The sequence below is a fragment of the Bubalus bubalis genome, chromosome 2, assembly GCF_019923935.1.
Source record: "Bubalus bubalis isolate 160015118507 breed Murrah chromosome 2, NDDB_SH_1, whole genome shotgun sequence".
Classification (NCBI taxonomy): domain Eukaryota; kingdom Metazoa; phylum Chordata; class Mammalia; order Artiodactyla; family Bovidae; genus Bubalus; species Bubalus bubalis.
The window spans coordinates 45,480,929-45,500,645 of NC_059158.1; the positions used below are offsets into that span (position 1 = coordinate 45,480,929).

At 36.4% G+C, this 19,717-nt stretch overlaps 1 protein-coding gene across 9 annotated transcripts in view; it reads left to right on the top strand.

Annotated features, from left to right (window-relative positions):
- The window catches only part of LOC102412913 (muscular LMNA interacting protein), a 299,136-nt gene that overhangs the window by 189,086 nt on the left and 90,333 nt on the right, over nt 1–19,717 (top strand). For all 9 annotated transcript variants that reach the window (XM_045163422.1, XM_045163421.1, XM_045163412.1 and 6 more), the window contains 4 exons: nt 9,037–9,102; nt 9,187–9,270; nt 9,387–9,446; nt 19,219–19,263. In XM_045163422.1, coding sequence (XP_045019357.1) covers nt 9,037–9,102; nt 9,187–9,270; nt 9,387–9,446; nt 19,219–19,263 — 255 coding nt within the window. The remainder of the gene's footprint in view (nt 1–9,036; nt 9,103–9,186; nt 9,271–9,386; nt 9,447–19,218; nt 19,264–19,717) is intronic.

Here is a 19,717-nt window from a genome sequence, read left to right on the forward strand (position 1 = left end):
TGATATTTTGACCACTGGTTTTTGAATCTACATGCTAAAATCTACATTTTAGCATGATCTGGAGAATAAAACTGTATATTCTCATATTCTGTATATTGCTTTGTCTAAAAAATAGGAATTGTTAGTGGGGAATGCTAAGAGGTGTATAAGTGAACATTAATTGACAGTATCTCTTACATTATGTATCTCTGATAAGGAACTGTTATCCAGCTGTGGCCCAGAGTATGCTCTATATTTCTGAATCCTTTGAGGTGGGGTGGGAGTTACTTGGCTGCAGGCAGATGGGTAGCTTTTTCCTCTAGCTTCTTTTCTGAATTTTGACCTTCTATGGTTCATTGAAGGATAACATAGGGGAATTCCCTGGTGGTCTAGTGGTTAAGACTCTGAGCTTCCACTGAAGGGGACACGGGTTCAGTTCTTGGTTGAGGAACTAATATCCTGCATGCTGCATGCCCACCCCCCACTCCCCCAAAAGGGAGATTTCCAATATTGGGAGATTTCTGGAGGCGTGAGGAAGTGACACCATCACCGTGTCACCAGATGCCCCTTATCCTATGTCTAGAGTTACTACGTGGAGTCGTAGTAGAAGTGTTCCTTCACCATAGACCCTCTGCCCATTTAGATGGACGTTTCCAAAATCTGCTCACAAGGGCCTGCCTTCACAGAAGTGAGAGAAGCTCTTCCCTCACCAGCCATGCAGACTTCCTGGTTTCAGAATTTCTGTCTTTTTCAGTTCAATGGATTTTAAGGATTATACCTTATTAGTCAGTCATTAAAAATGAAGAATGATTAGCTTAATTTCAAATTTCATCAAAACCCATTTCATAAACATCTTTGGTGGTATTGGTTTTTACTGAACCTAACGCAAGTTCATAAAGTAGAGGGTTTGTGTTTTTAATTTCAAATAAAACATGCTCTTCAGTAAAATTATCATTTTTGTTTTTAGTACAACATCTGTAAATATCATGATATCTAATTTAAAATACCTGAAGCATTTATTCACCAGGGATTAGCCTGACTGAGCACGCAATACATTTATCTAGTGTGGATAATTGTCTCTTGGCTAAGATATTGTTTTTGGACCACAAATACTTGACTTGCTTCAGGGTCACAGAATATAACATGATGCTTGTTTTTCTTTAGAGCCTTTTATAATTCCATGTTTTTTTTTTTTTTTTTTTTTTTTTGGTTGGCTTTCCTATGTTATGTACTCCCCAATGGGAGACTTTACTTTTAAGAATTTTTAAATCATAAAAATATTATCCCAAGATTTTATGAGAGTTTATATATTTTCCGTCATATTTCTTGAATTATACTGTGTTGTTTCTTTCATGGTTGTAGTTTTAAAAAAATAAATCTGGTTTATACGATAGAACTCATCCTATGCCATCAAAATCAAAGGGACTTATTTCTGAATGGAGTGGGTAAACTAGGACTATAATAATAAGAGGCTCACCTATTTGGGGGAGGATTTGTAGTTTGGAATATGTTGAATCCCAGAAACTTTTTGGAGATCCCTTTAATATCATGCAGAACACTACAATTAAGAAGGGTGATGCCACAGTGTCATTACGGGATTCTGTTAGGGCCCATGCTGGGGACCACCTTGAAGATGCAATGAACCCATTTACTTCATCTTAAGATAGTTCAACAATTCTCCCCCAGTCAGATTTTTTATACCATATTTTGTTTTATAGCATATAGTATAATTAATGAGGAACCAGAATCACTTTAAAAAAAATACTGTTTTTTAAAGCAAACTTTTCTCCAAATTGAAATACAGGTATCCCTTCTGATTAGACCTTAAGCTCTCATTGAATCCCCCAACTGGTTTCAGCTTTAATCACCCCTTGATGAAGCCCATAGTTTTCAAAAGTGTGCATTTTGTTGACAAGGGGTATGAAGTATCTGGTACTTCTGTTCTATAATTTATTGTCCACATCAAACTTAAATTTATAGCTTATTCCATTTTCTATCATTTCCCCTCCATGAATGTTTAGGAGGAAAGCATTTTTAGCTTAAGCCTTAACTAAGGCTTTACAGGAAAAGATGAATGTCAGCCTTCATATTTTAATGTGTTGGCATCGAGGTCTTTGACTTAATCTCCTGCCAATAATCATCTTCTCCAAGACTGAGATGAGGATGTAATACAAGTGATTATAAAGCAGGAACAAAATAATTAGATGAATTTGCATTCATGACTGTCCTTATTACAATATGTTCAACAATATACCAAGTTCTGTAGAGGAAATAATTTTGATATGGACATTATTTTTTATTCTCCATATGGGTACTGTTATCCTTTTCAGAGAATGTTAAACATCTCTCTCTTATTGACTAATTTTTCTTATCATCTAAGTCCAATAGCAATAGGTAAAAAGTGAAACTGAAGGAAACATATTTATATTCTAAATACATGGATTATTATTTTTATTGTGCAATTATTTTAAGGATAGGAAAGATAAAGGAATGTTTCCTTGTAATCAAATAATACGAATATTTATTGTCTCATGGTGATTGCTATTTTTCCATGAAATAATACACTTTTTCTTTGGAAGTATTTTATCTATTGCCTTCTTCACAAATATTTCTCGGGATAAAATCAAGGCTACAGTTAGGTACTAATTTTTCCAACAAATGATATTACTGTGCATTTAATTCATAACCTATGTGTGTTTGAAAGAATTTTAGAGTGAATCAATTTTATAAATAGCACCTATAAACTACAGAATTATTTAAATGAAGATTACAGGAAAAATCATTTTATTTCTCCTGGTGGAAGGAGAATATAAACAGCTGTTTCAAAGACAATAGGGAGAACTATGCTAAAAAAATAGAAAAGTAAAGATTTGAGATATCTTGTCAATGTAAATGTTTTATTCTAAGTTGCCAGTTTAATTTCTTTAAAGGTGACTTTTTAAACTCCAATCAGATTAATTATATGTCTTTGGGTGAGACTATTTTAAGATGAATGCATGTCTTAAAAATTTAACAAAATCTGGTTACTAACTTAAGCATATGGTCTAGACTAGAGTGAGTGTCTTAATTTAGGTTACTTCAAGAAGTAACTGTGTTCCCAATTTGTTTAGCAGTGGAGAAGTGCCCAGGACCCAAGTCTATACTAACTGGTTGCCCTTGGGCAATTGTCTACCACTCAACTACTCTTTTAAAACACTTATTAAACCATATTTAAATATACATATTGGATTTTTCTTTTTCCCTACTATAAACTGTGAGAAAATGCAGTAGTTTTTGTTAAGCATTCATTGAATAAATTAATTCAGTTTTCACCTGGGTAGGTCTCTAAAATTTCCAATCACAGGGTTTTAAGCCAAATTTTTGCTCATAGGATTATAAAAATAAAGATACCTAGTGTATGGTAGTTAGGAGTCTTGCTTTGGGGTGGAATAAGTCTCATTAACGCTAATTCCATGGAAAAGATACAAAGGGCCTTCTGTTACAGGGAAAGCAAGTTGGTTTTAGACTTGGTGCCTTTTAAAGAATACCATGACGGCCGCCATATTGAGTCCTTTAGTGTATCAGACACTGAGCTAAATGCTTTACTATCTTCACAACTCTGTAAGGATTTTGATGCTCCAAGATGTCAACTGCATTTCCAAAAGCAGCAGGGCTAGTAAGTTGCTGAAATGGACCTCAAGTGGGATCCAATTACCCCCTGGCTTTTCCCTCCTCAGCATGCAACAGTGATGCTGAGCTAATTAGCTAATGTGAAATATTCAGCAAGAGATGGTGGTTTTAGATAATTTTTTTATTACTTGCTAAAATATATTTAAATATTCATTAAATTAGAGCAGCAAAAGCTTTTTTTTTTTTTTTTTTTTTTAATGAGGAACAGTTAAAGGGAATTGGAAATGGCTTAGTTCTGACAAGACTTGAGTGAATGAGGGTTTACAGACCAGCACAATTCCTTAAGTTACTGAAAGAGAGGAGGTGAATTACAGTGGAGGAGGTGCCGGCTGGAAATCAGAAACATCCTTCTGATATCCTTGATTAAATGAAGAAAAAGTCCAGAGGCTTTGCCATTGGGCCTTGATGAATGGATTTGAAACTAGCCTAATGATTTGCCAAAAATCCATTCCTTCTGTGTGTGAGGAACAGATATTTAACCCTCCAAAGATCTTGGGATTAAAAACACCAAGTAAATTTCCTCAATTCTTGAATTTTAAACCAATCACATGAAAATAATCTACTGATAAATATTCCTAGATCTTTAAAGAAGCTATACTTTTATAATGGAAACCCCTTTGGCTTACAGTGTACATTTCCCCCCTTTCTTCAGGTCTGAAAGCTATTCTCTGACTAGAGAATCAAAATGAGATTTATTTGCCTGAGAATATCTCCAGTCTTACAAATGGTTTTGTATTAATGACTGAAAATCAAGCAAATCTCTTATGGTTAGAGGATTTTTCTACCAAATTCCTGGTTAACAAAGTATAGCAACATTTGGGTTCTGCCTGAATTGTTTTTTGGGAGGTTAATTTTATCATTACTAAAATACAGTACTTACCCATGAAATTTTTGAAATCCAATCCAGTTAGAAAGTCGTGGCATCACAAAAAGTTCACCAGTCTTTTTAGATAACTTTTTGTTTGGAAACAGTTTACTTTCTAATTCTGCTTAGAGTGCAACTAATTCATTCTGTTTTCAGATTTTTAGCACTTAATCCTATTTCCAAAGAAAGCAGGTTCTGATCAGTCTTCTGGTTTAACATATCTTACTTGACAGTGACTGGGGCTCCATGAGAGCTGCTCCTTTTGGACGAGGAACACCTTTTACGATGCGTAGGCATAGCTCACGAAGACTTTGATTTTCAATGGTGTTCTTGGTTCTTGGCCCTTAATTAGAAAATCATACTGAATTCAGAAACTATTTTTTTCTTAAAGTCAGAAAGAGACTATGTGTCTTTTCAAAAACTGGGCCCCAAAGTTGGTTGTGCTGAGCAAAATATAACAACTTTTAATCAGAATACTTCTAACCATTACTTAAGAATCTTGAAAAATGGGATTCAAAGTATGTTCTCTTTATGCCTTGCTTGGCTATCTTCCAATTTGGTGGAAAATATGTTTTTATAAAACCTTTTACTGGAGAGTGTTCTGAGAGAACTTCACTTAAAATGAATAAGAAACATCAATACAGTCCTGCTAAGTTGTCAAAAAGCAATCTATGGTTACACTTCATGTTAATAGAGATTTAATGTATGTTTTTTTTAATACATTTTGTACCACAGTGGGAAAAAAAAAGTCTGCTAGGAGTGGATCAAGATGATATACTTGACAGAGAATTCCTTGTCAATAAAAAAATCAATTCTAGAAAATTTCAAGGCTATTTAAACTCGAAATAATCCCCCCTCCAAATTTTAATGCAATTTGAGTATTGTCTTCATTTCAAGGTTTCAGCATTGCTGATATATTAATACTACTAGTTATCCTCCTTAATTTTCCAAGTATTCTGTGTAGATAGTTTTTTTATTCCTTGAGTAAACATCAGTGTTTTAAGTTGTATAATAAAGGATGTGTTTGCTTAGTAAGTTCCTATGAAGTAACCAGGATAATAACCCTATTTGATTTTGGCTAAAATAATATTTGCTCATTATATTAAACTGATCACATACTCAGATCTTTGATGGTAAACAAATTTAATTGGAATGTGGGAAAATAAATTATTTGTTATTTAAAATATTCAGAGTTCAACCTCCTTCCCTAGAGCATTTTACTGAGGCGTATTGAAATCATATTCTTTCTATGATTCATTTAACTCCATTTATTTGCCAGTTTACCCTGGTTCCAGTTCATCCTAAATGTCTTTCCTGAAGACATATCATATGCTATATCCTGAGGCTACCAAGATAAATGCCACAGTTACATAATTGTAGTAGGACAAGTGGTCCAGTAGGATAGAGATACAGTCGAAGAATAATGATGATACAATATTTTTAAATCATGTGTGGAATGATGTGGTATCTCAAGGAGGGAGTGAAAGACTTTGCCTGGTTCAAATGCCAAAAGCCATTATAAAGGACTTGGATTAAGATCTTTAGGGTGAGCTGATGGTGGAGGAAAGATCCATCTAGGTGGAGTTGATGATGTGTGATTAGAAGGTTAACACAAGTTCAAAAACCCAAGTCCCTTGTGGTTAAAGAGCAGCATGCAAGGGAGGAGTGGGTAGAAGGTGTTGGTGGCGAGGCAAGGAAGGGCTGGATCAGACTTCTCTCCTAAGGAGTTTGTTCCTAATTCTGATCATTAATTCCTGACTTTTTTCTTTTCTATAATTATTATCATAGAAGCCATATGTGGTGTAAAGCCTAAAACTAAGGCCCAATATTATGTGCTTGGCATCTGGTAGAACTGGGAGGACCTCAGATAGCTTAATTACAAGCTCTCTTCCCCATTCCGCTTCTCCAGACGTGGTCCCCCAACTCTCCCTGTCAGACCGACCAGGTGCAGTGTGTAGTTATTCAGGCAAGGTGACCACAGCCTTCTAAGGAACCAGGGACATCTCACTTGATCCTACAAAGCCTGCCTCCCACAGCCCCTAGCTGTTTACTGTTTCCTGAGCACAACTTTTCTGTGGCCCTGATGGGACACACACTCTCTTCCCCTGGGCCATGACTACTTCTGAGTATTAAACTCTGCTTGATTTCACCTGCCCAGTGTCATGCATTCAGGGGTCCCTAGCACTATAGAGTGGGAACCCCTTCCCCGCCTCACCCCAACCCACAGGGTAAATAGGAAGTGGTTAAAACACCATGTCGAGGAAAAATTAAATTGTCTGAACAGCAGAAAGGAGTTGTCTTTATGATATTTTCTGTTCCCTGCTATCTATTATGCATAATTAATTTTAAGTAGGAAGGATGGAGGAGAAGAAAAGAGATACTTTTTTTTAATGGTAGGAAAAAGGAAAGCTCAAGCATTTCTATTAGGTGACCATAGCTAGTTTTTTATATTTTATTTAATGTAAAGGAGTGGATTTTGAAAAAATAGCTTCCAGACAATTTCCTCTGTGTTATTGAAATGAGGGAGCTAGCTTAATAAATATTCATTTTCTCCCACATCACAAGGGGGTACAGCTCAACTTGGCGATTCAACGTGGCTCAGTGATGTAATCTCTTTCCGTCTCGCATTTTCAGGTATCTGAAGAAGAAAGAGAATGATGAAAAGTCATATCCACCCTTAAGTGACTTTCATCAGAAGTTATGAATCACCTTTGCTCACATTCATTTAGGAAAAGTCAGTCACAAGCCCTAAATTCTTAAGTTCAAGGAAATGTATATCCTTGCCTGAGAAAATGAAGTAATTTGGTGAACCTTAGCCTTGTCTGGCATGATATCCAAATTAGTGCAGGGAAAAAATAAATTACAGTAAATTTAATTTATTAGCTTTAATCAATTAAACAATTCAAAATATGAATAAAAATTAAAGAGAAAAAGTGAGACAAAGGTAAAACAAATATATTTTAGAAACAAATGATAATAAATGTTACCTTATATTAAAAAACATTATTAGATCAGATTAAGAAATGAATTCCAGACATTTATAAAAAACACTGATTTCTAATGTTTGGGTGCAGAGAGTTGGAAATAAAAAGGCAACGATATAGTAAAAAGTACTAATAAAAACATTTGATTGTATCAGGCAAAATAGAGATTAAGACCCAAAGTACTGTTACGGATATGGAGAGACACTTTATAAATACAAATATTTAATTCATGAAGAAGGTATGCTTCTTCTAATTATGAAGGTAGCTAATAAAATGACTTCAAATGACATTGAGCAAAATTGCTAAGATCACAAGGAGAAATTAACAATTAAGTCATATTTTATGATTTCAATTGTTAATAAGAATAAACATGCATAAGAATGCAATAAAGCTAAACATGATTTGGAAAAGACAATGAAAAATTTTGATCTGATACATACACACACATACACATGGAACTCTGCAGCCAACAATTAGAGAATAGATATTATGGAATATTTACATAAAACATGTCTTATACCATAAATATCAAACTACATAAGAAATTACTACTTTGAAGAAATTCTTTGGTTCTAACTAAATAAGTAGTCATTTAAAAATTGGATAAAAAACTTATATTCCTAAAAATTAGAAGGAAAAACTACTTTGAAGTAACTCTTAAGTCTAAGGAAACTTAATGGAAATATTAAAAAAATATGTTTAGCATTGTATAATAGTGATCATATACATATCATAACTTGCAGAATGCCACAAAAAGGATTCTTTGAGGGAAAAAAGGATAAATCCAAAGACTATAGAAAGAATTAAATAGTGAGTCATAAGCAGAAATGACTGAAATGGAATGAGTATGCCAAAGATCAAAGCCAAAAATTAGTCCAATTAAGAGATTAGAAATGGATAATCCTACCTGGAATTTGATTAAGAAAAAAGCAGGTAGACACAAATATTAGACATGATGAAGGAGAGAGACCAAGGTGGCAACATGATGGCTTCTGAACTCCTCTCCTCCCAATGATAGGCTGAATGTGCAAACTGCGCATGGAGAAATTCCCCCTGAGAGAAATCCAGAACCCAGCTGAGTGACTCCAACATCTCAGATTAATAAGAAAATACCCACATCAAACCTGGCAGGAAAGGCTGAGATACACTCTTGCCATTAACTCTACCCCTGGTACGGTGTCAAACAATTGGGAGGGCAACTCCAGCTCCCAGTTCCTCCCTTAGGTTTTAGGCTGAACATCGAATGTCCCAACTTTTAAGGTTCCCACCTAAGGGAAAAGCCCCTCACATGTTTACCTTGAAAAGCCAGTGGGGTGCCGATAGGAGCTACAAGGTTTCTTATATTGGAGGTACTAGTTCCACAGCAGAACGTAGACATTTGTGGGCAATGCCTCTGTGTCAGACAGTAGCTCATGAAATGATTCAAAGATTATTCTTGGAAACATTGAGACATCCAGAGCTTTTTTTGAATTCAGACTTTACTATCTGTATATTTGACTAAAAGCCTCACATGAGAACCATTTCATTTATTATCACTAGGCACTAGACGAACCAGCCAAGACGGACAGCATTTCCAAGGACAGCACCTTAGACCCACCTCTGGAGGTAATGGCTTCAGATCCACCCCTGCTTTTGAAATACAATCCCGAAACTCTTTGCTAACCCAGTACCTGGTTTCAATTCTTCCAGTTGTGTTCCCCTGCACAGCTCAGGCAGCAAACTGAAGAGCTCTGTGCTACCATTGATAAGGTCTTACAGGATTCCTTGTCTATGGTAATGCCTTAGACTAGACCATGCAATTCAAACCTTTGCTTCGCTTCACTTCATTTCCCTCTGCTTGACTAGGCTGGATGCATCCTAAGCTTGTCCTTTTTTTTTTTTTTCCCTAGCATTCTTCTGATTCTCCTTCAAGTTCCCTACAGACTTTTTTGGGTTCTGACACAGTCAAAGTATGTATATATATTTAATATAATTTACTCAACCATAAGAGTTACTAGGTTAATGATTTTTAAAATAAAGGTCAGGGCCCGGTAGTGATTTGGGGAATTAGTGGACAGCAACCAGTATTGTGTTTTTTTGTTAGCAAACAGCATTTTAAAAATAGGATAGTAAGAGAGTTCCCCGGTGGTGCAGTGGATAAGAATCGCCTGCCAGTGCAGGGGACACAGGTTTGCTCCCTGATGTGGGACAATTGCACATGCTGTGAACAACTAAGCCCCTGCACTATGACCACTGAACTCATGCTCTGTGGCTCACAAGCCACAGCTGATGGCCTGGTGTGCTGCAGCTACTGAAGGCTGTGTGTTCTAGGGCCCACAAGCTGCAGCTACTGAGACTGTGTGCCTAGAGCCTGTGTTTTGCAACAAAAGAAGCCACCACAATGAGAAGACCAAGCGCGGCAACTAGAGAGTGGCTCCCACTCGCTGCAACTAGAGAAAGCCCACATGCAGCAATGAAGACCCCAAACAGCCAGAAAAATAAATTCAAAATAAATTTTAAAAAGATAATGTGCTGATGATTATTTTAAAAATATAACAGTAAGAATGTAAACTATCCATCAGACTCTATTATTCCAACCAGTGGGTAGATATTGTTGCTATTTCTTTCAATTTGTTTACATGTAGAGGTATAGGCTTGTGTGTACAGGCTGGAGTAAAATCTGTTTCTATCTGTAGGTTACATTCAAAACAGTTTAGAAGCCAAAATATGGGGCTATGTTGTCATATGTTGACGTTTCAAATATGGAATTGCATGTAGAGCTTGTGGCTTATTCTAATCAGAAACCATAGCTTCAGTCCTTATGTAATTCACAACCCTTAGACTTTGAAGAAATGGAAAATGAGGTAAGATCTTTCATTAGTCTAATGACTAATGAGGTAAGAGCTTTCATTAGTCTAAGAGCTTTCAGTTCAGTTCAGTTGCTCAGTCATGTCTGACTCTTTGCAACCCCATGGACTGCAGCACTCCAGGCCTCCCTGTCCTTCACCAATCCCCACAGCTTGCTCAAACTCATGTCTGTCCATCAAGTTGGTGATGCCATCCAACCATCTCATCCTCTGTCATTCCCTTCTCCTCCTGCCTTCAATCTTTCCCACCTTCAGGGTCTTTTCCAATGAGTCGGTTCTTCATATCAGGTGGCCAAAGTACTGGAGCTTCAGCTTCAGAATCAGTCCTTCCAATGAATATTTAGGACTGATTTCCTTTAAGATTGACTGGTTTGATCTCCTTGCATCCAAGGGACACTCAAGAGTCTTCTCCAACACCACAGTTCAAAAGCATTAATTCTTCAGCACTCAGCCTTCTTTATGGTCCAGCTCTCACATCTGTACATGGCTACTGGAAAAACCATGGCTTTCACTAGATGGACCTTTGTCAGCAAAGTAATATCTCTGCTTTTTAATATGATGTCTAGGTTGGCCATTACTTTTCTTCCAAGGAGCAAGCGTCTTTATTTCTGGAATTCTTTTCTTTTGGTTGACTAAATTTATTTCCTTGTTCTTTGACTCAGAGAGACTGAATCCTGGATATTTTATATTATTTGAGGACTACTAAAGCATTAATTGTTATTATTAAATATTTAAATATTTCCTTCTTATCATATAGTCATTTTCATTCATTGGGATAAAATTTACATTTCTCCAAATTATTCTTTTGAATATTTTGTATAGATCCACTTATCCAAATTTTAAAATGATTGTGGTTTTTCTTTTATTGTTAATTGTTAGTTTTTTAGGCCAGTCTTATTTTGCCCCTTGGAATTAGTATAAATGCTTTTTTGCCTATTCTTTTTCAAAATTAGAATTATATATATATATATATATATATATATAAAGTAGATTGCATTTATTTTAAATTTTTTATTAGAGTATAGTTGACTTACAATGTCATGTTTAAAGTAGATTTTAAATGTATAGAATTGCCTATGATTAAAAGTATTCCTAACTTTCAATTGGAACATTATAGACAAATATCCTTTAATAATGACATTGAAGCCAGGTAATTAATCTGTCTGTATGAAGAATTATATTTTCATAGAGAGGACCTGCAAATAGTTACACCTTCTCTATTTGTAATCTATTTTGTTGTATATTCTTTATGTCTTTTAATCTAAAGATGGGAAGTTTTGATTTGCCAGAGCTATGGAATAAATTTTAGGTATTTTTTTTTCTTTTCATTTGTTAAACATATAAAAATACCCCATATTACATTAAATGTGACAGGGATAGGATTTAAGAAATAATGTGAGTAATCATCTATATTATTTATTTATTTAACACATATTTAATGCTTATAAGTTAAAACGACATTATTCCAGGCCATTAAATTTAAGGCAAGTATTTTATTTAGCAAGTATTTGTTAGTGATGGGCTTGGCACTGTGAGGCACCATGGTGATAAAGGTGAGGGAGGCAGAGTAGCTTGACAGGGGTACTTAGTTGTTTTCTTAATTGAAGTAGAGTTGATTTACAATGTTGTGTTAGTTTTTCAGGTTATAGCACAGTGATTTAGTTAATATATGTATATATATATTTATATAAATATATATATATTTAGGTATAATATGCACAGATATTCTTTTTCAGATTCTTTCTCCTTATAGGTTGTTATAAAATATTGAGTATAGTAGTATTATATTGATATTATGCAGTAGAACCTTATTTTTATCTATTTGATATATATTAATAGGAGTGTATATATGTTAATTCTAATCTAATGTACCCCTCCCCCACCCACTTTCCCCTTTAGTACCCACAACTTTGTTTTCTGTCTGTGGATCTGTTTCTGCTTTGTAAATAAATTCATTTGTATCTTTTTTTAATATGCCACTTATAAATGATATCGTATGGTATTTGTCTTTGTCTGAGTTGCTTCATTTAGTATTATAATTGCTAGGTCCATCCATGTTGTTGCACATGGAACTATTTCATTATTTTTTATGGCTGAGTAATTTATTATTGTATATACGTACTGCATCTTCTTTATCAACTCCTCTGTCAGTGGACATTTAGGTTACTTTCATGTCTTGACTCGGAGAAGGCAATGGCACCCCACTCCAGTACTCTTGCCTGGAAAATCCCATGGATGGAGGAGCCTGAAAGGCTGCAGTCCATGAGGTCCCTGAGGGTCGGACACGACTGAGCGACTTCACTTTCACTTTTTACTTTCATGCATTGGAGAAGGAAATGGCAACCCACGCCAGTGTTCTTGCCTGGAGAATCCCAGGGACGGGGGAGCCTGGTGGGCTGCTGTCTATGGGGTCGTACAGAGTTGGGCATGACTGAAGTGACTTAGCAGCAGCAGCATGTGTTGACTATTGTAAATAGTGCTGCGATGAACATTGGGTGTATGTATTTTTTCAAACTAGAATTTTCTCTGGATGTATGCTCAGGAGTGGATTGCAGGGTCATATGGTAGCTCTATTGTTAGTTTTTTAAGGAATCTCTGTAATGTTCTCCATAGTGGATGCACCAGTTTACACTCCTACCAACACTGCAAGAGCGTTCCATTTTCTCCACTCTGAGGGGTGTACTTTGGATATAGCAGTCTGAAAGTAGGATTCAAACTGAGATCAAGATGGAAAGAAGCCAGTCATATAAAGATCAGGGATAATCAATTTCAGGAAGAGGAGTAAGTATTTGCAGATGTCCTGACAGGCAAGAGCTCAGTGTGTGCGTGTGAGGAAGGCCAGCGTGGCTGCAGTGTGGTAAGCCTGGGCTGAACAGTGGGAAATGAGCTGAGAAGACAGGGGCAGGGCTGGTGAGGACGCTTACATGCCATGGCATGAAGTTTGAGTTCCATGGGAAAATGTGAAGATATAAAAATATGGGGGGAAGGCAATGGCACCCCACTCTAGTACTCTTGCCTGGAAAATCCCATGAACAGAGGAGCCTGGTAGGCTGCAGTCCATGGGGTCGCTAAGAGTCGGATATGACGGAGCGACTTCGCTTTCACTTTTCACTTTCGTGCATTGGAGAAGGAGATGGCAACCCACTCCAGTGTTCTTGCCTGGAGAATCCCAGGGACGGGGAAGCCTGGTGGGCTGCCGTCTCTGGGGTTGCACAGAGTCGGACACGACTGAAGTGACTTAGCAGCAGCAGCAGCAGCAGCAATAGGAAACTGCTGAGAAAGATCCTGATGGCTGCTGTAAGGAGGCTACCGAGGCTAGGAGGATCAGTGATGGTGGTCTCGATGGAGTGGGTGCAGAGGAGTTGCAGAGAAGAACTAGGTGTGAAAGAGATCTTACAGGCTTGCTTGGGTTTGGATGTGTGTAGAAAAGCAGAGGAGAATCTTGGAAGAGCTCCTGGTCTCTGCATTGAGTGCAGACAGGGAAATATAATGTGGAAGATGAAGAGGCTATGTTTGTTTGGACAGGATAAATTCAAGGTATGTGTCAAGCAGGCCTTAAGCCTGTGTATCTGGCAATGGTAGGAGGGCTGGGGAGGGGGCGACTAATATTTGGATGTTGTGGGCACCCTGTATGAAGATCCTAGGAAGGAAACGTGGCGGGTCCAATCATGGAGAATGGAAGTCCACTCTGAGAGCAAAGTCAGGGCAGCGTGGCAGCACAGAAGCTACAAGAGCACAGCATTCAAGAGAAGGTGAACGTGGTGACAGCTGCCAAGAAAAAAGAATAAATAAGGCTTCAGTGGGGATTATTTGACTCTGATTTTGAAACTAAGGCTTCAGTGGGGTTTATTTGACTCTGATTTTGAAACTATACTGTTGTTGCTTATGTGTTGTTCTATCTTACCTCTGCCATTTTTCTAGCCTTTATTAGCATATACAGACCTTTTGAACTTAAGGCTATTCTTTTGATTTTTTAATTTATTTTGAATTTTTTTCAGTCAGTTCAGTCACTCAGTCGTGTCTGACTCTTTGCAACCCCACGGACTGCAGCATGCCAGGGCTCCCTGTCCATCACCAACTCCCTCGGTTTACTCAAACTCATGTCCATTGAGTCGGTGATGCCATCCAACCATCTCATCCTATGTCATCCCTTTCTCCTCTTGCCTTCAATCTTTCCCAGCATCAGAATCTTTTCCAATGAGTCAGCTCTTCGCATCAGGTGGTCAAAGTATTGGACTTTCAGCTTCAGCATCAGTCCTTCCAATAAACATTCAGGACTGATTTCCTTTAGGATGGACTGGTTGGATCTCCTTGCAGTCCAAGGGGCTCTCAAGAGTCTTCTCCAACACCACAGTACAAAAGCATCAATTCTTCAGTGCTCAGCGTTCTTTATAGTCCAATTCTCACATCCATACATGACCACTGGAAAAATCATAGCCTTGACTAGATGGACCTTTGTTGGCTTTTTAATATGCTGTCTAGTTTGGTCATAACTTTTCTTCCATGGAATAAGCGTCTTTTTATTTCATGGTTGCAGTCACTGTCTGCAGTGTTTTTGGAGCCCAAAAAATAAAGTCAGCCACTGTTTCCACTGTTTCTCCATTTGCCATGAAGTGATGGGACCAGATGCCATGATCTTTGTCTTCTGAATGTTGAGCTTTAATCCAACTTTTTCACTCTCCTCTTTCACTTTCATCAAGAGGCTCTTTAGTTCTTATTCATTTTCTGCCATGAGGGTGGTGTCATCTGCATATCTGAGGTTATTGATATTTCTCCTGGCAATCTTGATCGCAACTTGGGCTTCATCCAGCCCAATGTTTCTCATGATGTACTCTGCATAGAAGTTAAATAAGCAGGGTGACAATATACAGCCTTGATGTACTCCTTTTCCCATTTGGAACCAGTCTGTTGTTCCATGTCCAGTTCTAACTGTTGCCTCCTGATCTGCATGCAGGTTTCTCAAGAGGCAGGTCAGGTGGCCTGATATTCCCATCTCTTTCAGAATTTTCCACAGTTTATTGTGATCCACAGTCAAAGGCTTTGGCATAGTCAATAAAGCAGAAATAGATGTTTTTCTGGAACTCTCTTGCTTTTTCGATGATCCAGCGAATGTTGGCAATTTGATCTCTGGTTCCTCTGCCTTTTCTAAAACCAGCTTGAACATCTGGAGGTTCATGGTTCACACATTGTTGAAGCCTGGCTTGGAGAATTTTGAGCATTACTTTACTAGCGTGTGAGATGAGTGCACTTGTGAGGTAGTTTGAGCATTCTTTGGTATTTTTCTTAGGGATTGGAATGAAAACTGACCTTTTCCAGTCCTGTGGCCACTGCTGAGTTTTCCATATTTGCTGACATATTGAGTGCAGCACTTTCACAGCATCATCTTTTAGGATTTGAAATAGCTGTGTTGAAATTCTATCACCTCCACTAGCTTTATTTGTAGTGATGCTTCCTAAGGCCCGCTTGACTTCACATTCTAGGATGTCTGGCTCTAGGCGAGTGATCACACCATTGTGATTATCTGGGTCATGAAGATCTTTTTTTTATAGTTTTTCTATGTATTCTAGCCACCTTTTCTTAATATCTTCTGCTTCTGTTAGGTCCACACCATTTAGGTCCTTTATTGTGCCCATCTTTGCATGAAATGTTCCCTTGGTATCTCTGATTTTCTTGAAGAGATCTCTAGTCTTTCCCATTCCATTGTTTTCCTCTATTTCTTCACATTGATCACTGAGGAAGGCTTTCTTATCTCTCCCTGCTATCTTTGGAACTCTGCATTCAGATGGGTATATCTTTCTTTTTCTCCTTTGCTTTTGGCTTCTCTTCTTTTCTCAGCTCTTTGTAAGGCCTCCTCAGACAGCCATTTTGCTTTTTTGCATTTCTTTTTCTTAGGGACGGTCTTGCTCCCTGCCTCCAGTACAATGTCATGAACCTCCATCCATATTTCATCAGGCACTCTATCAGATCTCGTCCCTTAAATCTATTTCTCACTTCCATTGTATAATCGTTAGGGATTTGATTTAGGTCATATGGGAATGGTCTAGTGGTTTTCTCTACTTTTGACACTCATAAAAATCATATTTATTTTTTCTGGCACCATCCAGGAAAAAAAGAAAACAACCAGAGAAAAAAAATTTTACACCAAACCTACTTTTTCTTTTTTCAATTTAATTTTGTGTACACCTTCTTTTATTTTTTAAAGTCCCTTCTTTTTTATTTTCTAAATTAAATTTAATTAATTAATTTTTTAGAGTATTGTTGCTTTACAATGATGTGTTAGTTCCTGCTGTGTGACAAGGTGAATGTACAACATGTATAAATATATCCGTTCTTCGAATTTTTTCGCATTTAGGACACCACATGGAAGGCTGTTCTTTTTAGTCTTGTATGAAAACACTGATCTGATAAGCACAATGTATCTGTAGTTTTTCCTCCATGTTTTCCTAGATATACTTTGTTATTTTTTTAATTTTACTATTTTCTATTACTTTTTATCTTTTGTAGGCTCTTATTTTCTTCAAGACAACATTTTTCTGAATATCACTTTTATATTTAATCTGGAATTCTGTTGATCTGGGACCTTAAGCCATTAACAGTTATTGCAATTCTTCTTCTATTAGGATGAGTTCCTGTCATCTTAGTGTATATTTTCTACTTAAAATGTTTTCTTTAGGATATTTTGACATTTATTGGTTTGAAAATGAAGAAAATTTCAGTTTGCATTTTTGTTACTGTTCATAATTAGATGTAAATTATTAAAAACAATAATTGTGCTGATTTTCCTATCAATTTTCAGACTTACAAATGTATTTTTCCAAAATTAAATACCACAGCATTTTGCACTTTCCAGCTTTAACCAAGAGCTCTATATATGTACATATATACACACACAGTTTGCTAGTATCTTTTGGACCTCTATATTTGAATTTTAATGGTGATATTTTTCTTGATTTATTCTTTATTTAGATGCTTGATCTTTATTTAGATCCTGATTTCTGAAAGATTCATAGATTTTTCCTAGATTTCTTTTTCTTTTTTTTTTAACTCCTGCTGAAAAGTGTATTCAGTGTTTTTGTATTGATTCTATTGCCTGTATTCCTGAGATTAGCATTTTACCCTTTCTTTTAAATTATAGCTTTGCCAGATATAAAATTATAGGTCCCCTTTTCTCAACAGATTTTTGGCCTAGATTCTTTCTTGTCAACAACATAACTTGTGAAATATTTTGTCCGTATGATATTTACTCCACCACTGCAGAGTGATCATTCACAGAGTAGCACTGTAATGTTTTAGAATTTTGTCTTTGTGATGTTACTGATTTTTCCTATTATGTGTCTAAGTGTGTGTGTGTGTATTCTTTTATGTATCTGAGTTGATCCTCTCTTTAGCCTTTCATCTGAAGTTTTCAGTCTCGTCCTCCCCTCACATTTAGGATATTTTTAGTCATAATTTTTTCAAATGTTTCTTTCTTCCTAGGGCTCTCACTATATGATTTTGTCACTTTTGTTTCTATATTCCATGTCTTCATCTTTACATATTTTTTTTTTCTATTTATTGTTTCCTAATTCTTCCAAGAAGATTCCTTGGTCTGATATTCCAGTTCAAGAATTTGTTCACTATCTATTCTATTCTTCAGTCTTTATGTTCAGTTCTTTATTGTAGCTTATATAATTCTGTTTTAAAAGTCAGGTTCATTGGGGTATAATTACCCATTGTAAAATTTACCCATTTAGTGTACAATTCTTTGAGTTTTGACAAAGCATATAGTTATATAACCACCACCACATCCAACATGCAAAACTTCCATGAAATAAAATGCTTTCCATGTGCTGCTTTGGAGTCTCTTTCTCCCTGCAACCCAGGTTCATTTGCATGTGAAAAAGTGAAAGTCGCTCAGTAGCGTGTGACTCCTTACAACCCCATGGACTGTATATTCTCCGGGACAGGATACTGGAGTGGGTAGCCTTTCCCTTCTCCAGGGGATATTCCCAACTCAGGCATGGAACCCAGGTCTCCCTCATTGTAGGCGGATTCTTTACCAGCTGAGCCACAAGGGAAGCCCATGTATCCATAGCTAATTCTTCATTTTTATTGTAATGTGCTTGATGTACAAATTTATTTCATAATTTATAATGAAATCAGTTAGCTTGATTGAGAAGGTTCCTCTAGCCATGTTTTGCATCTCAAGTGCAAATTTAGAGGAAATATATAATATGATCCATCTATGTTTTTATTGTTAGTTTTTGTGAATTTGTCTCACAAGGAGAGAAAGAAGCAAGATAAATTAATATATTAAAACGACTGAGAATATGAAGCATATGTAATGGAGCTGGGAAGGCTCATTAATTTTGAAGTCTCAGTGAGGCTGTAGAAATGTTGTGTTGGGATATTTGAAAAATGAAGATGGTAGATGGGAAGTAGAGTTCTAAAAGACAGATGTGAGAAATGAAATTTCAAAAGTTTCCCATTTTATTTGTGAAGTGACATCTAGGAACAGTCCTGGGAGCTGATGATTGAAATGGAGCAGATGAGGATGTTTTTGGAGTTGAACAGCTCAAAGAATTGAGGGATAGAGACTTCTGTGTGAATCCTGAAATTGTGTGAGGAACTATTATGATCCATGAGTGAACGTCATCAATAAATAAGATATAATTTCTTCAAAACTGATTGATAACAACAATAAAGAGAATAATAAAGTGAAAGTAAAGCTTAGTGAAATAAATTTCAAAGGAACAGGAGGTTTTATATAGAAAAGATGGAGTACTGTTTAGAAAGTCTTAATAGGAAAAGAAAGGTGAACACATATCCCAGAAGTTAAATCTTTTCATATTTTCTTGATTACTTCAGTAGCATAATTGTTTTTATTTTCATACAGATGCCTACAACTCTTCCAAGAGCAGCTGGTCGAGAAACCAAATATGTAAGTCGCTTTATAATTATACATACTGCTCGACGTCGTAATGGGTGCTTGGGTATGCTTTGGGGTGAACTCAATTATACAATCATCTGAGCTGAATTAATTGAATTTTTCATAAATGGAAGAGTTAGGATGGTGTGATTGGCCCAGAGGTGGAAAAATCAGTTATTTCAGGTAAGTATATTGACTGAATTCCTTCTTAAGTGAGGTCTTACTTATCTAATTAGTTTGGCTGAATCAAACAGAACTCCAATACCTGCTTTCTGTCTTTCTAATTATCTGTGCTTAGATAGCATTTTCATTTTTGTAATGATTTATCATGCTTATTATGATAGAGTCCACTCATATACTTGAAATATTAAGATTTGTGTATTTCCAATGGGATTGCCAGTTTAGTTGATTTTGACTAGTTTGCTGCTTTCTTGAATTTAAATTTTTAACAAAGAAATCAGTCCCA